The sequence below is a fragment of the Trichechus manatus genome, unplaced genomic scaffold (genome assembly GCF_000243295.1).
Source record: "Trichechus manatus latirostris isolate Lorelei unplaced genomic scaffold, TriManLat1.0 scaffold00294, whole genome shotgun sequence".
Classification (NCBI taxonomy): Eukaryota; Metazoa; Chordata; class Mammalia; order Sirenia; family Trichechidae; genus Trichechus; species Trichechus manatus.
The window spans coordinates 793,638-814,003 of NW_004444230.1; the positions used below are offsets into that span (position 1 = coordinate 793,638).

The following is a 20,366-nucleotide window of genomic DNA, read 5'->3' on the forward strand; positions in this document are numbered from 1 at the left end:
GGGGAGAGTGTTGACATGTCGTGGGGTTGGCAACTAATGTCACAAAACAACATAGTATTAATTGTTTAATGAGAAACTAATTTGCTCTGTAAACCTTCATCTAAAGTACAATTAAAAAAAAAAAGAATCCTGATCAAAAGGGGAGAAATGCAGAACGGAATTTCAAATTTCGTCTACTCTAGACTTTCTGAAGAGGGTGGATGAACCCCTGAAACTATTGTCCTGAGATAATCTTTAAACCTTAAATCAAAACTATCCCCTTAAGTCGTCTTAAAACTGAACAATAGCTTAGCTTTGACTGGTAAAAAATGGTCTGCCTTGCGCATTACGCTCTTTCAAGAACTATCTATAGGGGATCAAATTGACAATAGCTACTGGAAAGATTACATGGGAACCTAGGGGACAGTGAGTTTATGTCAGTGAGGGAGGAATAACTCAAAAAAGGAGGGTGAGAATGGTTGCACTACTCGAAAAATGTAATCAGTCACTAAATTGTACACGTAGAAACTGTTGAATTGGAGTATGTTTTGCTGTGTATATTCTCGACAACAACAAAATAAATAAAATTTAGGAACAAAAGCTTGAAACGACAGAAATATGATGAAAGATATTACAACAACAAATGTAAATAAATCAAACCCTTCTGTTCAAATACAAATATTCACATAATGGTAAAAATTAAAATAAAAAAATCCTTAAAAAAAATTACTAGCTCCACTTTACAGATGAAATTGAAGCTCAGACAGGCTAAGTTGCACAATTAGTGGCGTAACTGGAATTGGGTCAGTCGACTCCAAAACTTTTTTTCATTCTACCGTGCTGTGCTCAGAGGCAGAGTTCGCCAGGGTGCCCTAGGCAAACTGAGGAACGAGGTGAGGGATAAGTGGGGCATTCTAGGAGTTGGGGTTCCCAGCCTCTCAATCTCCCATTAGCGAAAGTAGCTTCTTGAAACTTTGCTGGCTCAGACCGGAGTGCAGGGATATGGGGTTGCTGCAAAGCATCCCAACTCCGGCAGGCGGCACTGCAAACCAGAAACCAACCCGGCGTGGGCGGTGTGCAGGGAAACCCGTGGGGCGGAGCCACGGGCGAGAGGTGGGGAAAAGCCAGGGAACCACGCATGGGAGCGTGGCCGCTCGGAAAGGAGGGCGTGTCTGTCATACAAGGCCCGCCCCACCTATTCAGGTTTCCCCCTCCCTGTGGGCGTGTCCTGAGTTCTCTTCCCTGGAGACACGCGTGGGCCGCTCCCCTCCCTAAGGGGGGCCGCCGAAAGGGGTGCGGGTGTTGCTGGCTGCCCCTCCCCGTGCGGGGCCACGTGGCGGGCGCGGGCCGAACCCGGGGGAAAGAATCCGGCCCGCGGGAGTTGAGGGGGCACCGAGGAGTCGCCGAGCTGAGCTGAGCGCGACCGGGCGCGGGGCACAGAGGCGGCGGCGGCGGCGAGAGGGAGAGGAGGAGGCAGGCGGGCGCATGGGGCGCCCCGGCCCCGCCGGCAGCGCGCCCCCTCCGGCCTGGCCGCGCTGAACGCCCTCCAGCGCCGCGCCTCGAACCCGCGCCCGGGGCCATGCCGGTCATGAAGGGGTTGCTGGCCCCGCAAAACACCTTTCTGGATACCATCGCCACCCGCTTCGACGGCACGCGTGAGTGAAGTCGAGGCGGGGACTGGGGGTTCACACTGGCAGCCAAGTCTCCATCCGGGCCGGCTCGGGTCTCCTGGATGTGGCGAGACCCGAGGCGAGGGGAAAGAAGAGTTGAGGGTCTGGGAACTCGTGGAGCCGAGGTAAAGGAACAGGATGGGAAGCGCCCTGCGAGTGGAGGCGGGAAAAGGGTCGGGAGCGCTGGGGTCCAAGGTTGGGGGGTGTGACTCAAGAGACGAGAGGCTCTTTGTGCGGCAAAACGGAGGAGGGGCCTTGGGAGCCGCCCACTCCCGGGCAGAGCTCTGCTAGAGGCGTGTTTGGGGGCATCCGAGACCCGGGAGTGGGACGAAGTGGCCGGGCACACTAGGGTCTACTCCCGGACGACTCCAGCTCCCCCTCCCCCCAGAAAAAAAGAGAAAAGATCAGACCGGCAGGATCCACCTTGGATTAAGGTCACGCGCGCCCCAAATCGGCACCATAGAACCTGTGGCGCGTCTGTGCCTGAGAAGGATGAGGTGGGAGGGGGTGCGGTACGTGTGATGAAGGGAACTCCCTGCTTGCCCACCCCAGCTTGGGTTCCAGGTTCAGCACCTTGGACAGCCGCATCCCTGCTTCCCCGCCTCTTCTCCCGCCATTCCCTATTCCTACACCGGAGCCGAGAGATCTCTTTCTGTCCCCCTAGAGAACCCTGGACGAGATCTGGAGAGTGGGGGAGCAGTACCCGAGGGCGGAAACCGAGCCGCCGGGGCCCTACCCGCCTCCCCACCCTCCCCCCCAACACACCTCCCTTGTTTCCATAGCGCCCGTCACCGAGGCAACGGACCTTTGGATGGAAGGAGGCTGCGCCCCGGGGCCCAGCACCTCCTGGGTACCCTCAGTGTTCCCATCAGCCCCTCCACCCCCAGACACTCATCCCTCCTGGCACCTCGGGAGTTGCTGTGTCTCAGGCCCCATCCTCAACTGAGACTCTGTCCCTGGACCACCGGCAGGAGCCCCACTGCAGCCTCCTACTCACTGGAGCTGGAGGGAGCCAGCTTGGGTTCTCCTGCTGAGAGTTACTGGAGCCACACCCCATTGCCCTCTTCTGTCAGACTTTGAACACTGGGGACAGGGCTTTGAAATTAACTGAAGAGGTGCTAAAAAGTGGATCTTTCCTGGAAGGCAGGGAATGAGGACCCTGCTCATCACTGTCTCCCTCCCCTCACACTTAGGAGTTTTGTGAGTTTGATAATCTCTGCCTTTTGGTTTCCTATCAACAAAATGGGTGTAATATCACTAGAATCTCTGCCCTGCCCACACTCTAGTAGGATGACAGTATTATGTCTCTGCAAGCTGTATGAATGTGGGGGGTCATTTCACCTTTTCAGAGAGGATCTTGGTTATAGCTCACTCTGTGTAGTACTTACAATGTGCAAGAACTTGTTCTCCCTAAGGTAGCTCATGTAACCCTCACAGCTACCATGTGAGGAAGATACTATTATTGTTTCCCACTTTATGGACAAGGAAGCTGAGGCACAAGAGTTCATTAACTTGCCCAAGGTCACCCAGAGGTGGCAGGGGTGGGTGCTGGAGCCCATGCTCTTACTCATCAAGCTATGCTGCCTCCTACAGTAATAGCTCACCAGCTTAAAGGCAAGGGGATGAACCACATGACTTCTTAGGGTTCGTTCTCCAACCCCTCAGGAGTCCTTGACCCACTTCCAGGTCACCTTTGGGTCCCTGTCCTTTTACTCTATCTCTTCTTAATGTCATTTCAGAATATACCAAAGGGGGATCCAGGACACACACAGGAGCCTGAAAAGCTTCTGGCTCTGTGACCTCTGACCACCGCTGGGGCAAAGTGCTGCCCACCTGAAAGCTGAGCTCTTCTCCTGGCTTTAACCTGACCTTGACCTCTTCTTCCCACAGACAGCAATTTCTTACTGGCCAACGCACAGGGTCCACGGGGCTTTCCTATCGTCTACTGCTCTGACGGCTTCTGTGAACTCACAGGCTACGGCCGCACCGAGGTCATGCAGAAAACCTGTAGCTGCCGTTTCCTCTATGGCCCAGAGACAAGTGAGCCAGCCTTGCAGCAGCTGCACAAGGCCCTGGAGGGCCACCAGGAGCACCGAGCTGAAATCTGCTTCTATCGCAAGGATGGTGAGGGGTTCAGCCCACCCTACAGCACTGCCCAGACCTTAGGTCTTACCCAGAGGCCACTTGACACAGCGGAAGCCTGGGTACTCCTCCTCACACTGTCACAAGCTGGCTGTGTGACATTGTGTCCTTGACCCTCTCTAGGTCTCAGCTTTTCCATCTGTAAGATGAAGGAGTCAGCTGACATAATTTCTGGGGTTCCTCCCAGCTCTAAACCTTTGCCAAGCCTTTTGATGATGTCCAGCAACCCAGGAGGACTAGGGGAGAAAGGGATGCCATGCGGTCCCTCATCATGGGGTCCCTCATCCTCCCCCTCCCTCTCTCCACACCTCCAGGTTCAGCCTTTTGGTGCCTCCTGGACATGATGCCCATCAAGAATGAGATGGGGGAGGTTGTGCTGTTCCTCTTTTCCTTCAAGGACATCACTCAGAGTGGGGGCCCAGGACTTGGCCCCCCAGGAGGCCGTGGGGACAGTAATCATGGTAACTGCAAGTCTGGGGAGGGGGCATGAAGGGGTCAGAGGCCCTTGCCCAAGGTCACACAAGACCTCTCCCTACTCAGCTTCATGGGATGTGCCCTCACTCATCTCTGCACCCTTCTCCCCAATAGAAAACTCCCTTGGCAGGAGGAAAGCCAGCTCGAAACGTCGGTCCGCCAGGAGGCAGAACCGAACCGTCCTACACCGACTGACTGGCCACTTTGGACGCCGGGGCCAGGGAGGCATGAAGACCAATAATGTGAGCCCCATCCTCATCCCAACTACTCCTAAGTGCTCCAGCCTTGACTCTGAAGCACCTCTGCTACTGTCTCCCCGTTCCCCTGTTTCTTTGGTCCTCCTCCATTCGCTTGTCCCTCTCTCAACCCATTTCTCATGTACCACTCTCTTGCTCCATCCTCATGTTCCCCTAAACCTCCTTCCATCACATCTCCCTTGCTTCCTTGAATGATTGACATTACTCTGCTCTGATGATGTCACAAGGGTGGGATTGTAGTAGCAATTACATCACCCACCCCTGGGTGATGGGGTTACATCATAGGGGGAGAAATCATAAGCTGCTGTGGTCCAGGGGAGAGATCCTCCATTGGGGGTCTGACATCTAGACCTATATACTTCCTCCTGGGACCCTGACAAAGCCAGGGAATTGCATCATAAATCCTCTATGCAGTTCATTAGGGCTGTAGGCAGTGGAGTAGGCCATGACAGTCCTCTCTTACCCTTGGGACATGGCTACCCTCCACTGTGCCCCCAGCACCCAGAAGGAACTTGAGGGGGGAGTTAGTAACCCCTTAAGCTAGGGCATGTGCCTGACTTGTCATAAGCAGGATGCAGGTCAAGCCTTGTAAACAAAACCTAGAACATGTGGATTCAGAAGGGAGACTGGACACTAGTTTGGCAGGAGTAAGGACGTGTCAGGTGCCAGCCTCTGCACCCATCTCCTACACCTTCTATCTCCTCTCATGGTTGCCCTTGCAGTGCTCACCTCCTCCCATTACCCTTTCCCCATTCCTTGCCTCTCCCTCCCTCAGCCCTGGCTCCTCTCTCCCCCAAGTGTCCCCAACCACCACCCCTCTCCCTTTAGAACATGTTTGAGCCAAAGTCATCAGTGCCCGAGTACAAGGTGGCCTCCGTGGGGGGGTCCCGCTGCCTCCTCCTCCACTACAGCGTCCCCAAAGCCATCTGGGACGGCCTCATCCTCCTCGCCACTTTCTACGTTGCGGTCACTGTCCCCTACAATGTCTGCTTCTCGGGCGATGACGACACCCCCATCACCTCCCGTCACACTCTTGTCAGCGACATCGCCGTGGAGATGCTCTTCATCCTAGGTCAGACTCTCTGCACCACCTATCTTGGTGGGTGGGTCAGAGGGAGCTTCCCAGCCAAGTCTCACTCCATCTTAGGCCTGCAAGCCCATCCATTTCTAGATCTTTAAGTCCCAGTGGCCCATGTGCCCTGACCCCTGGCCCTTGCAGCCTTCAGTCTTTGTGCCTCTCCTCCCTAAGAGCCAGCCAGAAGCCCAATCTGTGCTTCCCATCCCTGCCTCCTCCTCCAGTCTGTGTCTCTAAGGACTGTTGCCAGCTTGCTTAGTTCCTTGGCCCTTTGGCCTGAGTTCCTAGGCCAAGGCCCCCTAGTAATAGCCTCTTGAACCCCTAGATATCATCCTGAACTTCCGCACCACCTATGTGTCCCAGTCCGGCCAGGTGATCTCTGCTCCTCGCTCCATTGGCCTCCACTACCTGGCCACCTGGTTCTTCGTGGACCTTATTGCTGCTCTGCCCTTTGACCTGCTTTATGTCTTCAATATCACTGTGGTAAGTGACCCTGTCCTACCATGCAGCCTAGTCCCCAACTTCAGCACAGTGTCTCCCATTACCAGTGCCAGCTGTTGTCAAATCATCCCTGATTCATGGCCACCTCATGTGTGTCAGAGTAGAACTGTGCTCTGTAGGGTTTTCAATGGCTCATTTTTTATAAGTAGATTGCCAGGCCTTTCTTCCAAGGTGTCTCTAGGTGGACACAAATGTCCTGCCTTTCGGTTAGCAGCCATGCACATTAACCATTAGCACCACTCAGGGACTCTCATCTCTCGTTAACCAAAAAAAACAAATCTGTTTCTGTTCAGTCAATTCTGATTCATAGCAACCCTATAGGACAGAGTGGAACCGTCCCATAGTGATTCCAAGGAGTGGCTGGTGGATTAGAACTACTGACCTTTTAGTTAGCAGCCACTAACCAAACCACTGCACCCCAAGGCTCCCATCTCCCATTAGGGGACCGCAAACCCAGACTCAGTCCTTCTCATCAATCCATCTGCAAACATTTATTAGGCACCTGCTGTGGGCCAAGCCCTGTGCTGGGTGCTGGGAAGGATCGCGAGGGTCTGTGCTCTCGGGAGCTCAGCTCACAGTCTCTGACGAAGCTGAGACAAAGGCAAAGCTAAGTATGGCTACCAAGGCAGTGTCGCTGTGATGCCAAATCAGCGGTACTTTTCACATTTTTATTTAACAAACAACTGATGAGCACTTAGCTGTCTGCAAAGCACTGTGTGGGGCATGGTCACTGTGGGGAAAGGTGACAAGGATATGGCTTCCAAGCAGCTAAGCCACAGAGAGGGCAGGAACACTGAGGGGGTAACATCAGGAACAGAAAAGGTGAATGGGAGAGGGAGATGGGGATGAGATGTTGCTGGGTTGGGGTTGGCACAGAGCTAGCTGGCGTTGGAGTTCCAGGCTGGAACATGAGCATGTGCAAAAATAATCTGAAATCTGGTTGGCATCTGGGAGGCAAAAGCACCCGGATTGAGCAGAGGCTAGAGTGGTCTGGGAAGAGTTCCGGAAGGAGCTGGGAATAGAACTAGACCTTGAGCAGTGAGTAGGACTTGACTGACTGGAGATGAAGAGAGAGAGCATTCAGGGGTATCACAGTCAGCCAAGAGCAGGACAGAGAGATTGTGGGGTGGGTTTAGAGCCAGAGAGGCCCCAGACCTATGTCCTCAGGGGAGCCACAGGGAGGGAGGTGCTCGAGGACTCAGCTCTGGACCCAGCTGGCAGAGCAGCAGGTCTTCTCAGGTCTGGGGTCAGGGAGTCCCACCCCGTGTCCCCAGGCCCCCTCGGTTGTTGGTTGGGAGGTGGAGAGCAGTTTCCCTGTGTGCTCCTCTCTCTGCCACCCAGCTATAGCGGGAAACCACCTACATGCAGCCGGATTTAACTAGCCGCCAACGAGCTGTGGGCCTCTTCTCCTGGCTGTGTACACGTGTGTGCGCACTCCCACACACGTGCGTGTGTGTATGTCTGCCCTGAGGCTCCGGTCATTCCAAACGGAGCTCTAACTGTCCCCATAAGCACGCTCCTCTTCGCCCACCAGACAGACGGCTGTTCCTGGGGGAGCGGGGGGACTGCAGAGAGCCCCCTTCCCTCCTCCTCTGGTACTTTTGGGAGCACTTTACAGTTTACCAAGTTCTTTCACACACATCATCACACAGGAGCTTCACAGTAACCCTTCAGGGTAGATTCTCTTATCCCTTTTTTTCAGAGATAGATACAGAGGCACAGAGAGGTTAAGTGACTTGCTGAAGGTCACACAGCTAGCAATGGCAAGCAAGAGATTAGAATCAGGTCTCTAATCTCCTAGCCTGGTATTCTTTCCAATACACCACCCTGCTTCCCAGGAAACCAGGGTGCCTGAGTGGGTGGTCTGGCTTAAGAGGAGATGAAGAGCAATGCTGGGGACCGGAGGGAAAGCAGAGCAAAGACGGAAGATAAGCAGGCACTGGCAGAGCTGCGGGCTGGAAGGAGCCGGGCCTGAGACTTTCTGGTCCCACGAGAGTGAGAGGAGGGTCCCCAATGGAGTGGGGTCCAGGGCAGGTGACTGGGAGGAGCCCTGCAGGACTCAAGTTTGGAGCCAGGAGCTCTGGGAGCTGGGGCAGGCATTAAGTCCTGGAGGGCATCCACGGTGGGGGAATCAGGGCCATCTCCTTTGCAGCTCCTTCACCCCAAATTAGAGAAAATGGCACGAGGTGGTTCAGGAGCATTGTGGGACCAGGGCTATGGGGCATGCTCCTGGAGGCCCCTGAAGAGGCAGTGAAGGGCCTTCACACCAAGCTCCCCAGGTGCTGTCCTAGAGCCCCCAGCCCTAGCTGCCAAGCTGCCCCCTATGAAAAGATAAGCCCTACCTGTTCCTCATCCCCAAGACAGGAAGAGCTCATTGAAATATTAATATTACCAATGACAATAGTAGTAGTAGTAGTAATATTAGCTAATGTTTACAGGACCCTTATCAGGTACCATTAGTTCCATCAACCCCCACCACAGCTCCACAAGGACAGACACCTGCCAGCCCAGGCTTCCTCAGTCCCTGCTCTCCTTCTCAAGTCTTGGGCATGACTCCCTCATCTGCACCTGACTCACAGGGGGAAAGGTCCCCACGTTTGGGCCCCAGTCCTCCAGCTGCACAGGCTCCCCCTTGCCTGTTCCCACTCCACCATGCTACCCCATGTCTCAGGGAGGGGCCCCTGTCACAGTCACCATCATCACTACCAGCACTTGTCCACAGCTGCTTATGTCCAAGACTCTGGGGGTTTCCAGTAGGGCCCCTTCAGAGCTCATTGTGTCTATCCCCCTAGCTCTGGCCTGGCCTGGCTCCTCCACCAGCCCAAATGCAGTGTAGCACAGAATGGGCTTGGGTGTTGGTGAAGCTTGGAGTCCCAGGTCCATCATTTCCTTGATCTGTGACCTTGAGCAAGTCACTAACCTCTCTGAGGCTTAGTTTACTCATCTGCAAGTTGGGAACAATGAGGATCATTGGACTGAAAGCCTGGCACATATATACACCAAAAACAAACAAACCCATTGCCGTCAAGTTGATTCTGACTCATAGCAGCCCTATAGGACAGAGCAGAACTGCCCCCATTGAGTTTCCAAGACTGTAATCTTTATGAAAGCAGACTGCCACATCTTTCTCTCGTGGAGTGGCTAGTGGGCTCGAACTGCCAGCCTTTCAGTTAGCAGCCAAGTGGTTTAACCAAGCCCCACCAGGGCTCCATGGCACATATATATAGGAAGACCTTACTAAGTGTTAGGCATGATTAGTTTTACTGTTATTCTCTCCCCCACTGCAATTCCTGGTCACCTTCTAGAGACAGCAGGGATTCTTTTTTTCCTGCTGCAGCTCCCCCTGGCTCCAGGGCCTCTGGTGGGAAGGCACAGGGAGGGGTGGGGGGCGTGAGGACTGTAAGGAGGTGCGCCTGCTGACAGCCTCCCCTGCCATGCTCCCGCAGACATCACTGGTGCACCTGCTGAAGACAGTGCGGCTGCTGCGGCTGCTGCGGCTGCTGCAGAAGCTGGAGCGCTACTCACAGTGCAGTGCTGTGGTGCTCACGCTGCTCATGTCTGTGTTCGCGCTCCTTGCCCACTGGATGGCCTGCATCTGGTATGTCATTGGGCGCCGGGAGATGGAGGCCAACGACCCACTGCTCTGGGACATCGGTGAGCCACCAACCCCAGGCATCCACTGACCACCTGTACTCCTGCCCTGTCCACTTACGTTCCCAAGCTGATGCCTCCACCAGTACCCGCACCCACCACCCCACCTTCCTCCATCCATCCAACATACATGCATCGAGCTCCTTCTGGATCAGGTGCTGGCAATATTGATTTGAAGACAAGGGCTCTGCCTTCTGGGACCTCCTCGCCTAGCAGGAGAGCAAGAGCAGTGACAAGCAATCAGAATACAGAGCACTCTGATGCAGGTGGTGGTGGGGAGCGGGGTGGGGGGGGGGATGGACAGAGAGAGCAGCATGTGCAAAGGCCCTGAAAGAGCTTGGCCTGTCCCTCTCCCCCGTCAATCCCTTCTGCCCCCATCAATCCCTCCTTCTCCAGCTTAATGGCCACTGGCCAGGAGGCAGCCCCAGGCCCTCAGCATCCCCCTGGAGGGCATGTCAGGTCCTGGGCATTGTTCCTGACCCTTTCCTCTCCACCCCCACAGCTAGTCCATCACATCAGTACTACTGCTTACATATCCCTCTCCTCTCCATCCCCTCTGCCCCTCACCAGTCCACTCCACCACCCTCTCTCACCTAGTCTTCGGCAATAGCCTCATCCTGGTCTCCTGGCCCCCTTCTCATCTCCACCCACCTTCACACCCCAACCAAACTGGTCTTCCAAGAATCAATGCTGTCCTGCAATACCCTGATCAGTCCCTTCCAGAAGCCCCACTGCCCTCAGAATAAAGTCCACACTCAGTCCTGCACCCCTCTCTAGCCCCACCTGGCCTCCCTTTCTCCCATGCTCCCTGGGCTGCAGCCCCACGGCCCTTCCTCTAGGTTCCGGATGTACTGCTTTCTCACTTCCAGCCTTGAAAAAGAACATTCCTCTCTGCCCCCCCCCCACCCCTTTTTCTCCCCTCTCTTCTTCACCTGGGTGACTTTTCTGTTCCTTACAGTCTCAACTGTCCTAAGGAAACCCTCCAAGGAACCCTGGTGGCACAACAGTTAAGCACTTGGCTGCTAACCAAAAGGTTGGGAGTTCGAACCTACCTAGCTGCTCTGTGGGAGAAAGACTTGGCAGTCTGCTTCTTTTTAAAGATTACAGCCTAGAAAACTCTATGGAGCAGTTCTGCTCTGTCACATGGGGCCACTATGAGTCGAAAATCAACTTGGCAGGCATCTAACAACAACAAGGGAACCCTCCAAAAGTGCCCCCACAACTGGGTTAGCACTCCCTAAACCTGTTATGGTTCCTAAGACACTGTATAAACCAGTTGCCTTCAAGTAAGGTCTGCTTCATGGCGACCCCACGTGTCAGAATATGACTGCTCTACAGGGTTTTCCATGGCTGATTTGGTAGCCAGGCCTTTCTTCCAAGGCACCTCTAAGTGGACTCAACCTCCAATCTTTCTGTTACTAGCTGAGTGTGCACCACCCGGGGACTCCAAGACACCTTATACTTCCCCTTTTGTAAGGCTCCTCCCACCTGTAATGATTACTTCAACTCCAGACTGTAACTTCCACCAGAGCAGGGAGCATGTCTGGCTGGGTCAAGGAGGTGCTCAAAAAAATAGCCAGTTGAAGGGCCCCCTGACTAATCAGCAGTGTAGGAAGTTTTAACCCTGGACGGCAACTGTAACCGTTTCACCATGGGGAGGCCCTGGCACAGTCTGCTCCTCACGTTTCCTGTGCCAACCCATGCACGTGCACACTGGGTGCCTCTGTAAATACCTGCCCAAGGTCAAGCGCTCGCAGCTCAGGGAAACCTGGTTCTCCCTCTATCCCCCCACCCCCAGGCTGGCTGCACGAGCTGGGCAAGCGGCTGGAGGTGCCCTACGTCAACGGTTCGGTGGGCGGCCCTTCACGGCGCAGCGCCTACATTGCTGCGCTCTACTTCACTCTGAGCAGCCTCACTAGCGTGGGCTTCGGCAACGTATGCGCCAACACCGACGCGGAGAAGATCTTCTCCATCTGCGCCATGCTCATAGGCGGTGAGGGTGGGCCGCCACGCCCCCTGGGAGGACTTGCTAGCCCAGATGGGGAAACTGAGGCCCAGAGAGAGCCAGGTGTCCTCCCAAGTGCAGACAGTTGTGCATTCATTCATCAACGTTCCCTCAGCACCTACTACGTGCTGGCCCTGGGGAATGCCGGGAATAGGAGTGGCCTCTCTTGAAGGGGATGGAACACCGATGTTCACGACCTAATGGGGGGCGAGGGGGGAAAGATGCTTAGCATCGGGTCGGATGCCACTCTGGGCCACCCCTCATTCATACCCCCAGCCCAGCGCCTGGCATCATGTAGGCATGCAGGAGCCCCTGGCTCTGCGGCGCCTCCCCAGGAACCCAGAGACCCTTCCAGGGCAGGGTGGGCTTGGGAGCAGGGGAGGAGGCCGGGGCGCCGCAGTCACCCCTGACCCGCTGTCTGGGCCGCCACCTCAGCGCTGATGCACGCCGTGGTGTTCGGGAACGTGACGGCCATCATCCAGCGCATGTACTCCCGCCGCTCGCTCTACCACACCCGCGTGAAGGACCTCAAGGACTTCATCCGCGTGCACCGCCTGCCGAGGCCACTCAAACAGCGCATGCTCGAGTACTTCCAGACCACGTGGGCAGTCAACAGTGGCATCGATGCCAATGAGGTAGTGCACAGGTGCCCAGGCCCCCCACGGCAACAGGTAGAGCAGAGGTCGCTGCCTCTCCTGGTTTAGAATGGGGGCCAAGGGGCCTAGGGAGGCGAGGTGCTGCACACAAGGGCACACGCCCACCCAAATCCAAATCCCTTTTCCTTTGCACTAGAATATGGGAGCTCAGGCCTCAGCCAACATTTCTTGAGCACCTGCTTTGCACCAGCCTGGGTGCTGGACGCTGGAAACTCAGAGATGATTACACCCAGCCCTTGCCCTCAGGGAGCCCCGAGTCTGGTGAGGAAGGCAGACAAGTAAATAAGGAGTGAGAAGGACTATAATGGAGGGAGGTTGGTGCAATGGGGGCCCACAGGAGTCAGGGAAGGTGGCACAGAAGACAGGACATCCTGAAGGACAAGAAGGCAATCAATCAGCGAAGGGAAGGCCATTCCAGGCAGAAAGAGCAATAAGGACCCAGGTCCAGAAGTGTTGATGCAAAAGAGCAGGGTGCATGCAGGGAACTGAAAGCAGTACAGTGAGCCTTCTGGAACGCAGGGTTGGGAGAGAGGGAGGGAGAGAGGCGGGCAAGCCCAGCTCATGGGTGACCTTGAATTTAAATTTTATCCTGCAAGAATTTTAGGCCAGAGAGTGGCATGGGGATATAGGAGGGAATGGGTTAGTGAGGTATTTCTGAGGGTAGTATCCATGAGATTTGGTGATCAGCTAGTTGCGGGAGAGGAGTCCAGAGTGACTCACATGTTTCTGGCTTGGGCAAAGGGGTGGAATGGAGGCGTTCCAGGAGGAAGATCGGGCTTGGGGGTGAAAATGAGAGTCCAGGGTTGGGCCACAATGAGGGTGTGGTGCCTGTGGGAGAGCCAGGTGGAGGTGTCCAGTAGGTAGTTGGAAATACAGGTCTGGACCCAGATTTGAGGGTCGGGGCTCACAGGTAGTGGGGAAGTCACGGGACTGGTTGCCATGATGCAAGGAGAGTGAGGAAAGTGAGGGGACAGCCAAGGGGGTAGACTGAGAAAGAGCCTGGGAAATGAAGAAGGAGCAGTCGGAGAGGTGGGAAGAGAAATGGCATGGAACCATGTCACAGGAGCCCAGAGAGGTGTTTCCTTAAGCAGAAAGAGGTCAAAAAGTCAGTGACTTGATAAGTTGGGGATGGAAATGTGAACATTAAATTGGGCCCCTACGACGCCATTGGTAAGATTTGAGATCTAGTGAAACCCTGCATTTTGCAGATGGGAATACTGAGGCCCAGAGAGAGGAACCAGATCACCCAAGGACCACAGGGATTTAAAAGTGGAGCTGACTCCTAGTATCCAGACTCCTGGTTAAAGGCTAACTTACCAGGGATGTCCTTGGATGTGTGGGATTGAGCAATCAGGACATGAATGAGTGACCAGTGAGTGCAGCCTTGGGCAGCAGACAGATAGGAGAAGACCTAGTCTCTGCCCCAGAAACTGGGTTGGGAGGTCTATACTACAACAAGCAAAAATGAGGCTAGACACACAGAAGTCTTCCTGAAAGTCAGAGATGGGTGACTTCAAAGAAAAGAGTAAGTTGGAGCCCCTTCCTTGAAGATAGCTCCACACATTTGTAGACTTGAGTAGCAGCTGCAGGGGGATGGCCAGAATGACCTATGCCCCTTATGCAGTTACTGCGTGACTTCCCAGACGAGCTGAGAGCTGACATTGCTATGCACCTGAATCGGGAGATCCTGCAGCTACCGCTGTTTGGAGCAGCAAGCAGGGGCTGCCTGCGGGCCCTCTCCCTGCACATCAAGACCTCCTTCTGCGCTCCGGGCGAGTACCTGTTGCGCCGTGGAGATGCCCTGCAGGCACACTACTATGTCTGCTCTGGCTCACTTGAGGTGCTCCGTGACAACATGGTGCTGGCAATCCTGGGTGAGGACCCCACCAGCACCCACTACCCATGCCAAAACCTTCCCCAGAGGCCTTGGGAATGGCCAGGAGTCAAGGGAATGGGATACCCCTAGTGGAGACCTGGAATTTCAGCTGAGAGTACTCTTTCTTGGTCTGTCCATCCTACTACCATCCCTTTTTAACCATTCCCTTTGTCCACTCCTCTCTGACTTGCCCCTAATCCCACTGGCCATCCCCTCAGCCCATCAACCCTTCCCCAATGACTATCTTCCAACTCCATTGACCCTTCCCCATTGACCCTCAATTCCGTTGATATTTGTCTTTTAATTTTAACCCCTCTGACCATTCTTTATTGATCATCCAATTCCACTGATCATTCCTCCAGCCCTATTGACATCCCCCATTGACTGTGTCCCAACTCTACTAGCCATTATCCACTGACCTTTTCCCAACTTCACTGATTATTTCCATGGATCCCATTGATTGACCCATCTTTAGTCATCCTTCAAACACGCTTACCATCCCTCAACTCCACTGACCACCTCCCACTGATATTCTCTTGCTCCCTCTGCACCAGCTGACTGTCCCCATCCCTTACCCACAGGGAAGGGGGACCTGATTGGGGCAGATATCCCTGAGCCGGGGCAGGAGCCTGGGTCAGGGGCAGGCCCGAGCTGCGTGCTGAAGACCAGCGCTGATGTGAAGGCACTGACCTACTGTGGCCTGCAGCAGCTGAGCGGCCGAGGGCTGGCTGAGGTCCTGAGGCTCTACCCTGAGTATGGGACTGCCTTCCGGGCTGGCCTGCCCCGGGACCTCACCTTCAACCTGCGCCAGGGCTCTGACACCAATGTATGTAGACCTCCTATAGCTTCCGCCCCCTCCAGGGTCCCCTTCTTTAAAGCAGACTTTCCCCAGCCCCCAAGAACCTCATGCATCTTCCTCCATCCTGAAAACATCATCCCTCAACCCCAGGCACCCTCTTGCATTGCCCCTTGCATGCTTAACATCGTCCAGCCCCGCGGACACTACTCCATTGGCCATCATCCAGCCCCATGGACCATCTCTCACCACCTTCTACTCCCAACTCTACTGACCCATCTCCTGCTGCCCATCCCCCAGCCTCACTCCAGACTCCTTCAAAGGGCCCTACTTTGGAGACAACCCCCCTCATAGGCCCCCCCTCCTTCAAGTTCCTCTCTGAACCAGGCATCATTCCTTAGGTCTCCACTCACCAAATGTTTACTGAGCCCCTCTTGGTTTTAGGCTCTGGGCCTATTTTACACCCTAGACCTTTGTCTTTTGGTGCTTTTTAGTCTCACTCTGCCACTCAGGATTTCTCTGAGTTGGAGTTGGGAGTGTCTCTGACTCGATTCCACAAAAAGGCCCCACATTCTCAACCCTACAACACTATTGGGTGGGACTAGGAAGTGCTCCCCCAGGTGAGTGGGGAAGTATGAATAAGCTTGAACCCCCCTATGTCCCCACAGGGCCTCAGCCGCTTTGCCCGGTCCCCTCGTCTCTCCCAGGTAACACCCCCTTCTTTGGTGGGGAGAAGGCTGAGAGTGGGGGCCATATTTCCTTGGCGGTTCTGCTCAGGGAGAAGGGAGAGGGGATGGGGAGCAGCAACTACAGTGAAAGCTGTTGCTTAATGAAGGAGCCTGTTGTTCACTGTCTTGTAACATCATCTACCCCTCTGCCTCTCACAGCCCCACTCTGAAAGGCTCAGCTCCTCCTCAGACAAGACCCTGCCGTCCATCACAGAGGCCGAGGGTGGGGCAGAGACTGGGGGTGGTCTCAGGCCCCACCGGCCCCTCCTGCTGCCCAACCTTAGCCCAGCACGGCCTCGGGGCTCCCTGGTCAGCCTTTTGGGCGAGGAGCTACCCCCGTTCTCAGCCCTTGTCTCCTCTCCTTCCTTATCCCCATCCCCTTCCCCTGCCCTGGCTGGCCAGGGCCACAGCCCCTCACCTCACGGGCCCCCCAGAGGCTCTGCTGCCTGGAAGCCCCCCCAGCTGCTCATTCCCCCACTGGGAACTTTTGGACCTCCAGACCTCAGTCCCCGGTGAGACGCCAGTCTCCCCTGCCTTCCCCATACTCCTGCTGGCCTCCAGAACCTTCTCTGGGCTCTGTCCCCAGCATTCCGACCAGTGCTCCTCCCTGTCTCCCCATCTGCCCACCCCACCCTTCCTGATCCCACCACAGCTTGCAACCTCAGCCCCCTTTGACCACTGCTTCTCCCCAGTTCCCTGGCCCTGCTGCCCCCACCCACTTTCTGTCTGCTCTGCTCTGGCCCTTACCTCCCTGTGGTACTGATGAGCACTGTCCCTGTCCCCAGGATAGTGGATGGCATTGAGGACTCTGGCAGCACAGCTGAGGCCCCTAACTTCCGGTTCAGCAGGAAGCCTGAGGCCCCAAGGCCCCACTCACAGGCCCCTACTACAGGTAAGGGTCCAGCCATGGACTTCAATCTACATTCACTCATTCATCTGGCACTCATTCATTCATTCATCCCACATGCAGTAGGGGCCTACCATGTGCCGGGCTCTGTGCTCGGAATGCACAGACAAACCAGACCTGGCCCCTGCTCTCAGTGAGTGCCCAGTCGAGGGGTGGGGGCCCACCTTGCGTACACAGATAAACAGTTCCAGGGCCTGGCGCTAAGTATCACGACTGAGACAAGAACAGGACCCTGTGGTAGGAGAGCACCCCTGACTCTCCCTCCTAGAGGAGGGGACCCTTGATCTGTATCTTAAAAGGTGGGTGGGAGTTTAAGGGTGGAGCAGGGCAGTTGTTAAAAGGCATAGCAAGCAGATGTTCAGATACCTAGAGCCTAACGGGAGGGTGGGAGAATGAGTTTGCAGGGCTTTGGGACCAGCCTCAGGAGCTTGGGTTTCCCATTTCCCTGACCCCAAAGCTGTCTCTCCCCTTGCTGTCCACCTGCCCAGTGATAGGAGAGACCCCGCCCAGGCTGCAGGCTCAGGTGTCTGTGCTCCCTGCATCCCCTCCCCTATTCTGCCTGCAGGGACCAGGCCCAGCCAGGGACTGGCCACTGAGGCCGAGGAAGTGAAGGAGAAGGTCGGCAGGCTGAACCAGGAGGTGAGCCGAGGCTGCCCTCCTCCCACCCCCAACCTTGGAGAATATCCCCTTGGGATCAGAGATTACCTGATATAAAAGCATATCAGATTTTGGAGCCAGAATTCTGAGTTCAAATAGTCATGGTAACTGGATGACCTTGGGCAAGTCACATAACCTCTCTGAACTTCAGTTTCCTCATCTAAAAATGGGGAAGATAATAACACATTACCCCGGAGTTGCTGTGAGGATGAAGCGAGAGTGCATATGTGCCTGGTCCAGCCCCTGGCACAATGTGTGTCCTCAGCAACTGCTCATTCCCCTCCTCCTACTGGCTTAGTTTTTTCCATGCTGGAAATAGGTCTCTTCTCCCTCCACCACCTCAGGATTTCTCCTGCCTGGGACCCTCCCCCTACCAAGTCAGGATGTTCAGCTCCTTTTCCCTTACCCTAAACCAAACCCGTTGCCCTCGAGTCGATTCCGACTCATAGGGACACTACCGGACAGAGTAGGACAGCTCCATAGGGTTTCCAAGGCTGTAAATCTTTATGGAAGCAGACTGCTGAAGACTGCCACAGTTTCCTCCTGAGGAGCAGCTGGTGGGTTCAAACCACCCACCTCGACCTTTCCATTAGCAGCTGAGAGCTTACCACTGTGCCACCAGGGCTCCTTCCCCTTACCAGCCCTAAGAAATGAGTGCTAAGCAGATGGCGGAAGAGGGGCAGCAGAGGATGGGGGGTGCTGAGAGGCCTCAGTTTAGGGGAGTTGAACCCAGAAGCCCCCATTCTGGTTGGGAAGAACCCAGATCCTGTATGTGGAGGCTCTGCCTTCTCCACCTCTTCCCAAGGGATCTCAGAGCTGTCGCCACAGAGCAGCCAGGCCCAGCCCCTAGGAGTTGGCCTTCCCTCTGCTCTGATAAACAGCAGGCTTCCCAGAGGGGCCAGGGGGCTGGGGGTGGAGCTAGCTCTTGTTCAGCAAGATTGAAGGCCATTCCTGCTTCTACTCATTGCCTTGGGCACCCCTCATTTCTTCCTGGCCAGTGGTTCCCAAACCTGAGTGTCTATCAGAACCACCCAGAGAACCTGTTAAAATACAGAATCCTGGGCCTCACCTAATTTAGAATGTCTGGAGTGGAATCTAGATATCTGTGTTTTGACAAATTTCTCAGTTGATTCTGGTAATCACTGACGTTTTGAGAACCACTGATAGAGACACTTGAGCTGGTGGGATGGGATCACCTGAGAATATGGCTGCATCCCTCACATCCCAGCTGTGCAGCCCCTTTGAGCATATTTTTCTACATCTTGTAAAGCAGGTGGGGTGGAGGGTGGGGGGCGGCGGCAACAATATCTGCTGTCCCAAATGCTTTTTGGAAAGAGGCTAGAGTATTTACATCTAGGCAAAAATAACCTCTGTCCTGCCTTCTTCCCAGGGTGGCCATGAGCAGAGAGGAGTAATGAAACAACCTTATAAACTGTAGAAGGGGGAACACACAGGAGTGTGGTTATTGTTGTGGCATCTGTGAAACAACTTGATGTGTTTTCAACAGATCTCCCGTCTCAACCAGGAAGTGTCTCAGCTTAGCCGGGAGCTTCGGCACATGATGAGCCTGCTGCAAGCCAGGCTGGGTCCCCCAGTCCCCCTGACAGCCTCAGCTTGGCCCTCAGAGCCCCTAGACCCTCCTTGCCCCCAGCTGAGGCCTCCATGTATCTCTCCCTGTCTGTCTGGACCACCGCCTAACCTCCAGGACACTACGCTCGCTGAGGTCCACCGCCCGGCTAGTATGGGGACAACAGAGATGGGTGTTGCCACCCCAGACTCTAGGTCCCCCATGCTGTCCCCCTACCCCTCACAGCCTGACCCTCTAGGGCCCTCCCTGGTGCCAGAGGCCTCACCCCCAACCCCAGGCCTCATGAGGCACAGCTTCCGGTCCAGATCAGACACTTTCCACTGACCCTGGCCCCGGGCCCAGGCCTGTCTGGGGTGGGCATTGCCACCTGCCATCCAGGGAGGGGCTGGGCCCCTTGGCCTCTTGCCTCAGGGTCAGCAGCCACCAGCTGGTCTGGTTGGCTCTGGATTCTCTGGACTTTTGGACAAAGCATGGTCACCCCTGACCCTGCTCCCTTTTCCAAACCTTCCCGTATCCTCCTCTGTGAGGGGAACCATCTGAGGCTGTGGAACCAAGCAGGCATGAGATGGACTGCGGTGCCCATTGGGCTGGAAAGATGAGATGTGCTACTTTCTCCCCAGGAGTTGGAGGCAGGTAGAGATGGGGGAGCTTACGAGGGTAGGCATGGGCCCCAGATCCAGCCTGGGAAATGAAGGCTGAGGCAAAAGCAGGTGGGATCTTGGTGGTTGAGTCTACAGCAAGAGGAAAAGATTGTAGGATTCCATTCTGGAGATGGCTTAGTGATATTGTGAGGTTTTCTGTCCCAGCCCCCAGATCTCTGCTGAAGAGCCTGAGAGCAATGGCACCTTGAGAGGGGGAGGTTTGAAACCCTTGCTGGCACTTGAGCAACCCAAGACTTCTTAGGTCTCCCACTGTCAGCCCAGGCTGGACGGGTACACCTCATCCCTCAGCCACAGGAAACAAGCTGATGCCCCCGACCTTGATTGTCTCCCAGAACATTTTTTTAAAAAATATGAATTAGTTGCCAACATTAAAAATTAGGAGACTTCACATAAAAACCCAGTGATTCCAGCTTCTCTTAAAAAAAAAAAAAAAATCGGGAGAACTGGCAACCTCAGGACAACGCTCCCATCTAGCAATAATCAATTGGTGCTGGGTGGCTGCTGGCCTCTTTACATGGGGGCTCAGAAACCCAGTTTTTTGCAGTCCCCAGCTTTCTTGATCATCTCTTGACACCCAGCTAGCTTCCTTCATTTGAATTCTTGGGTCCCTGTGGGTATGCAAGTTTGCAATCCCTGCCTTAGAATGTGCTCACAGGTCCCTTTGCCCCTCAACTCTCTTGGTGCTTCTTGATCCCAACAGTGTCTTTTTCCACCCCTGGGCCTAGGTCTGTCAACATCTGTT

General features: G+C 55.0%; 1 protein-coding gene across 1 annotated transcript; it reads left to right on the forward strand.

The window, feature by feature from the left end:
• Positions 1–1,558: 1,558 nt before the first annotated feature.
• Positions 1,559–19,286, forward strand: KCNH4 (potassium voltage-gated channel subfamily H member 4). The gene is made up of 16 exons (XM_004390306.1): positions 1,559–1,634; positions 3,540–3,773; positions 4,106–4,252; positions 4,380–4,507; positions 5,351–5,594; positions 5,923–6,080; positions 9,545–9,752; positions 11,548–11,742; positions 12,190–12,389; positions 14,035–14,284; positions 14,868–15,112; positions 15,751–15,789; positions 15,970–16,322; positions 16,596–16,702; positions 17,283–17,356; positions 18,882–19,286. Exons 1-16 carry the CDS (start codon positions 1,559–1,561, stop codon positions 19,284–19,286), a joined length of 3,063 nt encoding a protein of 1,020 aa, XP_004390363.1.
• Positions 19,287–20,366: the final 1,080 nt, after the last annotated feature.